General features: G+C 44.4%; 1 protein-coding gene across 1 annotated transcript in view; it reads right to left on the reverse strand.

Annotated features, from left to right (window-relative positions):
• CHN1 (chimerin 1) overlaps positions 1 to 5884 on the reverse strand; it is a 206456-nt gene extending 200572 nt beyond the window's left edge. The window contains exons 1-2 of the mRNA XM_086718934.1: positions 5750 to 5884; positions 5422 to 5617 (exon numbers count right to left, since the gene is read on the reverse strand). Of these exons, the coding sequence (XP_086575060.1) occupies positions 5422 to 5440 (19 nt within the window). The 5' untranslated portion in view covers positions 5441 to 5617; positions 5750 to 5884. The remainder of the gene's footprint in view (positions 1 to 5421; positions 5618 to 5749) is intronic.
• Between the last annotated feature and the right edge of the window lie 2164 nt (positions 5885 to 8048).

Raw genomic sequence — 8048 nt, forward strand, 5'->3', positions numbered from 1 at the left:
ATGACCTGATCTCACCACTGCTGCTTAGGTAACTCCCTCTCATATTCTTTGATGAGCAATGTCCGAAAAATAAAAATGTTTAGCAGAGAGTGTGTTCAAGTGGAGATGCCCACAAAATTGGCTTTGGGTCAAATAAATCATACTGAAGATGCATAGTGGATTTGTCTTTTTAAAAACCAATTTTAATGTCAGGGCAGTTACAGAAAATCAAAATTTTCCTGACTGCATCACAAAGAATACACCATTACCATTTAACTGCTCAAAGGATCTCTACAAAGAGGCCCAAAGGCAGGTGTGCCCGGCAGCATAATAAAAAGGTTTCTAGGACGGTATAAAAGTCTGTGGAAAGGTCAGAAATTACAGTGAAATCCTAAGTATTAGGAGTGACCTACGGCAGTGATGACAGTGACAGGTAATGAAAGAAGAAAGAAAAAAGAAAGGGGAGGGGAGCAATGCCAAAGCTAATTCTACACAGACAGGGAAGAGAGTTATTCAGGGTTTAGCCAGCCCAGCTGGACTGTCACTGAGTTCCTAGCATTTGAGCTGTAAACCACAGCCCCATTTAGCTATAAATGACAGACATTCCCGCCTAAGGATAACCTGGCAGGATGCTTTTTCACCCAGCTCTGTCAAATAGGGTTTTACTGGTGTGGCCCGTCAGGGAGTTCTGTGAGGTAGACCAGCTAGAAAGTCCTAAATTAGATGATCTGAGAATTTCCTCTTGGCCCAGCAATAATTGGAGAACATGTGCTTCCCAGTCAGGGACGTTCTAACGAATCCTACTGGAGATAAGTAGTCCGGAGCTTACACTACAGTTCTGGAACGTAAGCTCTAATGAGACAGGGCCATGTCTCTTGAACTTGCTAGAGAGGTATGTTGGACAAATGAGCAAGGTGAGTGAGCAAAGCATGAATTATATTTGGATTATTTTTAGGATTTGAGGATTTAAAACTTACTTGTATTGGTGCTGATGATTGAGAGGTCTAGTCATCTACAAGGGGAGAAAAATGCTAACAAATTCCTGAACTCCCAAAAATGCACATTTTCAACTCCCAAATGAGCCACAAAATCAGGAAGGATTGGGGTCTGGTTCTTTTGTCACAGATAAAACAGAAATTTGCACAAAAATATCCTTTCAAACAGCAAAGGTGATTAATAGTGACTATAAGAGATACGACAGTTTTTACACTTCAGCTTAATTTGACAGCTATTCTGAGTTGCTACAACATACTATATGCTAAACGTATATAAATGGAAAACTGTATTGGGTCATTTTAATGGCTCTCATTTTTTAAAATGAAGCTAACTAATGTCCCATAAAAAGAATATTCTTTACGATGATTAAAAAAAAAAACCTGAATGGAAATGTAAAACATAAAGCAAAACAGAAAAAAAAAAAAAAAACGAGACTATTGCTGGCTGCTAAGCACTGAACTGTGTCTTCCAATAAATTCCCACGTTGAAGCCCTAACCCCTGAGGTGACAGTATTTGTGGAAACGAGGCCTCTGGGGAGTTATTACGTTAGATGATGCCATGAGGATGCAGTTCTCCAGAGGAGTTTAGTGCCCGCAGAAAAGACCAGAGACCTTTCCTACAGACATGCTGGTCTTAGAATTCCCAGCCTCCAAAACTTCAGGAAATAAATGTCTGGGGTGTAAGCCACACAGTTTATGGTATTTCTCTCCAGGAGCCCAAGCTGACATAAGACACTCACCTTACCAACTAACACACCCAAGATGCACAAGATGGGATCCTGGCAGTGGTTAGGGCTTTCGTAGAAACCTACTGAGCTCTGACTTTGATGACTGCTTAGTTACGTTCGTCCTATCTTAGTTACGTTGTTCCTATCTTCTCCTCACTATCGTCTCACAGAACTTTAATACCTCATTGCTCCTCTGCTGTAAGTTGGTTATTAAGAGTAAATACAAAGGGACAGGAGGTACTTCTGACTAAACTAGTTAAAAAGTAGTACAGGTGACTCTTGAACAATAGATATGAACTGTATGGGTTCACTTATATAAGGATTTTTCTCAATAAAACTAGTACCGTACTTATAAATGTATTTTCTCTTCCTTATGACTTTCTTAATAACGTTTGCTTACTTTATTGTAAGAGTATAGTGTATATAATACACATAACATAGAAAATACATGTTAATCAACTGCTTCTGTTATCAGTAAGGCTTCTGTTCAACAACAGACTATTAGTAGTTGCATTTTGGGGGAATGAGAGGTTAACACTTGGATCTTGGACTATGTGGGGAATCAGCACCCCTAATGTTGTTGTTCAAGGGTCATGTTGTTCAAGGGTCAACTGTAACTTCCGAAATAAAATCCATTTTGGGGCACCTGGGTGGCTCAATTGGTTAAGTGTCCAACTTTGGCTCAGGTCATGATCTCGAGGTTTGTGGGTTTGAGACCCGTGTCAGCTCCATGCTGATAGCTCAAAGCCTGGAGCCAGTTTCAGATTCTGTGTCTCCCTCTCTCTCTGCCCCTCCCTGGCTTGCTCTCTCTCTCTCTCTCTCTCTCTCAAAAATAAATAAACATTAAAAAAAAATTTTTTAGGGGCGCCTGGGTGGCTCAGTCAGTTGGGCCTCTGACGTCGGCTCAGGTCACGATCTTGCACTCTGTGGGTTCGAGCCCTGCATCAGGCTCTGTGCTGACAGCTCGGAGCCTGGAGCCTGCTTTGGATTCTGTGTCTCCTTCTCTCTCTGCCCCTCCGCCTCTCATGCTCTCTCTCGCTCTCTCTCTCACTCAAAAATAAATGAACATTAAAAATTTTTTTTAATTTTTTTAATAAAAATCCATTTCTTCTAACTGTTGGGGACTGCTCTTAATATATACCAAGGCTATTTTGAATTGGGCAAACTTGAGAAAATCTCATATTTATCTTTAATACAATGGCTCTCAAACTTGAGAGCGGCAGAAAAGGGAATCCCTTTTTTTTTTTTAACATTTATTTTTGACAGAGAGAGAGAGACAGAGCATGAGCGGGGGAGGGGCAGAGAGAGAGGGAGACACAGAATCTAAAGCAGGCTCCAGGCTCTGAGATGTCAGCACAGAGCCTGATGCAGGGCTCGAACTCACGTGAGACCATGACCTGAGCCACCCAGGTGCCCCGCAGGGGAATCCTTTTAAAATCCCCTTCTAGAAATGCAGATTCTGTGGCTCTGTGGCCGAAGGAATCTACATTTTTAACAGAGAGGAGATGACTGAGGAGTGGTGTGCAATGAACCTTTGAGAACATCTACCGCTCTATCATTACAGGAAAACAGCCTCCGCACACAGGTGTACTTTGCTTTGTAACAGGAAAATATTCTTAAAAATTGTCACCAAATTAGATTTTGTAAATTGAGTTCTATTTTTGCACAAGTTGACTTTAAAATTTTAAAGACACTTTATTGATTCTGAGGGGTGAGAGTGGTTTATCTGCTTCTAGAACTCAAATCCGTGCCCTTCTTTTCCTCATCTCTACTTCAGTAAAGATTTAATAACTTAGGAAGCCTTTTAAAAGAACCTTATCACTCACTGTGCTTATCCCCAATTTATCTGTTTTATTCACTGAGAACGTCAAGCGTTCAAAAAGTGGTTGATTTGTAAACCTTACCTTTGAAAACCACGAAAATGCAGACTCTTTAGGAAGGAAAATGAATTTAGTAAAAAAAAAAAAAAACAAAACAAAAAAAAACAACACAGTTTAAGGGGATATTTACTTCTGGAAATATTACTGCTATGTATTAGCTACAACAGTGTAAGAGAAATGCTTCTTCGACAGAAAATATCAATTATGACTTAAGCCTTCCACCATTTTTAAATTTTGTACAAAAAGTCCATACTTAAGAAAAAATGCTTCTTCTAAACGATGCAGATTAGACACAAGGTATTGGAAAACAATAGTGAGATTTTTCTTTCAGAAAAAGAAGAAACATTTTTTAAAGCATCTAAAGAGAACTAACACCAAATAAGAAAAGTCATTTCTAGTACTGTGGGTATTTTGGCAAAGTAAACATAGTGTAGACTGGCAAACTGTGTTCTGGGCTCAGTTTTGCCCCAAAAAAGGGCCATGTGACCTTGGAAAATAATCTCCCTGCATCTAATTTAATTTATAAAATAAGATGATTAAATAAATGTAACGTTTTGATTCCAGCAGATTAGTTCAGTCTATCTACAGGAAAAAGCATTTGTGGTATATTATGCCTACAATGTGCTTGATCAAATGACGCAATTAAAACGTAACTGGCGGGGCGCCTGGGTGGCGCAGTCGGTTAAGCGTCCGACTTCAACCAGGTCACGATCTCACGGTCCGTGAGTTCCAGCCCCGCGTCGGGCTCTGGGCTGATGGCTCAGAGCCTGGAGCCTGTTTCCGATTCTGTGTCTCCCTCTCTCTCTGCCCCTCGCCCGTTCATGCTCTGTCTCTCTCTGTCCCAAAAATAAATAAACATTGAAAAAAAAAAAAAAAAAATTAAAAAAAAAAAAAAAAAAAAAAAACGTAACTGGCAACTTGATATTATGAGTAACTTACTAAGACCATCCTTGTAGCTATCAGCTTCATAGTACTATATATCAGTACATATCATACTACTTTGAACATCTAAATTTTCACATATCGAGTTTTCTTAAAGGGAGGTACATGTGTACCATAGACTGTTTCTGTAATAGGAAACAATGTATCTTTTCAGCCCTTCTTCCCAGTCCATTGTCATTATATACTCCAGGGTAAAAAACAAAAAACAAAAACAAAATAAAAACAAAAAACCTTGAAATCTTAACCACTGAAACAACAGTGTTGCAGTAATTACATCATAGAAATAACATCTTTCCTAAAATACTCGAAGTTATTCTCCCGAGATCACTTATCTTCCAGAAACCAACTTTCTTCTGTCTGCTTCCGTATTTGTTAGAACAAACATTTTCCATTTTAATAACTACTCAGTTCATCACTTATTCTTCTTTCCAACGAAATATGCCGACTCCAAAAATCACCCCCCAAATCCAATAAGACTCAATACGTGCATTTGGCAATTCCGGGGAGGTTGGGATGCACAGACATCTTGTTCAAAATAAATAAACTTTGCAGGATCTTTATTTACTGACTTGATAAACGTAGGTTTGGAAACAACCAGCTAACTTCTCTCCCAAGTTGGCATCTTAAAGAATCCTCCGTTGACAAAACACCCAGGACCTCAGAGACTCCCAGCCCAGAATTGGCCAGGGGAGCACACGCCCATCGGCCCTGCCTGGAGAGGAAACAATGGGAGAGGCGCGAGGGAGCAAGCCCGGCGCCCCAGGCGCCCCAACTCCGCCGCCCCGGCCCGCGCCCGACTCCGCGCGCGGCATCCCCTCCCCGGGCGCCCCGGGCCCCCGCCCCCCCACCCCGGGCGCGGCCCACCTGCAGGGGCGCGGTCCGAGGGCTGCACTTACCAAACAGGGTCAGGGCCATTGTAAAGGCGCTCGCCAAGTGCTCGCCGCCGCCCGCCAGTCCACGCGCTCCGCCCAGGCCGGCCGGAGATCACCGCATCGGCCCGAAGCGCTCACACCTCGGAGGGAGCGGGGAGTCGGAGGGGCGTGGTGGGGCGCGGGCGCGCGGGGAGGCTGCAGGCCGGGGCGCTGGGGGCCGCTGCAAGAAAAAGTTATTTACGCGTTATTGTCAGGCGCACCCGCACAGGGGCAGACCCGCTAGCCCCAGGCGAGCCGGCACTTGTCGCTGCCATCTGTGCACTGCGCGGAGCGCGCGCGCGGACGGCGATACCTGCGAGGCGGGAGGCTCGGCCGCGGCGCAGTGGCAGGCGGAGAGGCGGCGCCGCAGTGGCGGCGGCGGCGGCGGCGGGGAGACGAGCAGCCTCGCGGGGCCCCCGGCGGGGCGCGCTCACTCCGCATCCCGCGGCCTCGCAGACGCCATCTTGCGATAGCGTCTCCCACCGGATCTGCCCCTGCGCCTCCTCGTGCCTGCCCCTCGGGCGGCCGAACCCGCTGCGTTCCCATGGCAACGGGCGCGCGCGGGGGCCGGGGGCGCGCGGCCCTCCCGGCCCGGGCCCGGAGGAGCCGCCCCGGGTCGCGCGGGAGGCGGCCTCCCGGAGCGCGGCGGGGGCGGGGGCGTTTTAGGCGAAATCCCAGGCATTTTTCTTGAATGGGATTTGCGGAGGCGCGGAGGGGAGAAACCCTGAGCTGTTACTCGAAAGAGGAAGAGTGGCAGGAGGATGCTGCCTGAATACACGTCCCCAGCCAGGGTCATCCGGGGATCGGGTTCGTTTGAGGATAAATCTCCCGCCCGGCGCCCTCGGGGTTAACGGAGAGTCTGGAGCCCGAGACCTGAAGCTATAGGATTCGGGAAGGGAGCCCGGAGTCCAGTGGAGACCCTGGCTGTTGCCTTACTTTCCCCTTGGATTTAGAGCCACTGGGGGTACTGCTCAGGTTGTCGTAACTGAGGGAACAGGGGTCGTTTAAAAGCATCTGGAATTGCCTAAAATAATCTGTTACAAGGCCAGTGCTTAAACCCAATTTTCTTCCTTTTACTTGACACCTCTTTGATATTGCCTCGGGAAAAATCAACATTTGTCACCGATTGGCACCTCTTCTTCACCACAAAAGAATGTTCCCCTGAGCTTGTTGCATTTATCTGATCATCACTGGCAACATCTTTCTGTGATGTTCTCTGCTCGCCTCTGTCTTTGCCTTAATTAACAAAAAGCCGTGTAACGCCTTGAGATTATCAGCCAGAAGATGTTCTTGAAAAGCTCGGTAGTGGTGTTTTGGTGCCGTTTTCATTTAATGTGTTCAAAAATTCAGCGTTCTCTAGTTGCTATGTTTGTTCCCTGTGTAGAAAAACGCCCCTCCTTTCCTTGTTTCTCTTGCAGATCTGATACTGTTTCAGTATCTAATCATGTAGATTTTCTCTTTGGCTCTCCTTTCTTCCTACGTGCATCTTTGCTCTTTCAGTTCCTCAGATTCCCTAATGTCATTTTCTGCTTCTCTCAAATCTCAACCAATTCTTTTAAGAACGTTATATAAATACCTTCTATTTAATGTGTCTTGAGGATCAAATCGTTACAAAAAATGAAAATTGCTACTACAAATAGAACCACAGTTAATTCTTCATCATTTCACAGCAGATTCTAGCATCAGGAGAAAAAGAAAAGCCGGCTGAAGGAGGAGCCAAGCCTTTGTTTCATGTCAGTTAACTCAAGAAAAAAGAAATAGTAAAATAATTCAACATGAAGAGGCAAATGTGTAAGATGCTGTATGCTTGCAATTTTCTGAGGGAGTAAAATCGTTCTCCTCTAGCCACGAATATCAAAATAAATCTTGAAATCCCCACAATTTTAAATCTTTAATGAAAAGGACTTGATTTTGAGCAGCCTTCCTGCTCATGAAAAATTACAAACACAGCTCATGAAGATAAATGAGCTACTCAAGAAGGCTTTGTGGGACAGATTTTATAACCATGTAAAGATTGCTGATCTGCTCTGCAATCAGATAAATCAGAAACTAAAGACACCATTTGCTGCCTCAACCAGTGATCTTCAACCTTCTGGGGGACTTAATTTCCCTTTAAGGCTCTGATGAAAATACATCCCTCTTCCTGGAAAATGCTTATGTATGCACACAGACTCACCAAAATTGTTTTTACACAATTTCAGGGGGATTGTGGCCTATTCCGGGACTCTAGGTTAACCCCCAGATACCCTTTGTAATCTCAGAAAGTTATACTTTGTAACTAAAATGCTTTACTTCTCACATAGAAGCATGGAATTTTAAACAGGAAGATACCCAACTCCCACGATTTAGAGAGAGGGCAGCTTGAGGGCCCAGTGGTCAAAAGATTTTCCCAAGTGTGTATATACCTTTTAGGGGCAGACCTAATAGGAAAATATGAGGCATCTGGTGTTCTCCCTGACCACCTCCCCCACTCTCCATCCCCCACCAATTTAGACGGTACATGGTTTGAATTTAAAAAGAAAAATCTGTTTAGTATTAGAAGCAGAGTGGCAAGGGGGGTATTTTGTCCTCATTTTGATTGTTGGGTCTCTTCTAGTTTGGGAAGTTGAATT

The sequence above is a fragment of the Puma concolor genome, chromosome C1 (genome assembly GCF_028749965.1).
Source record: "Puma concolor isolate L17-30 chromosome C1, mPumCon1.1.hap2, whole genome shotgun sequence".
NCBI lineage: Eukaryota > Metazoa > Chordata > Mammalia > Carnivora > Felidae > Puma > Puma concolor.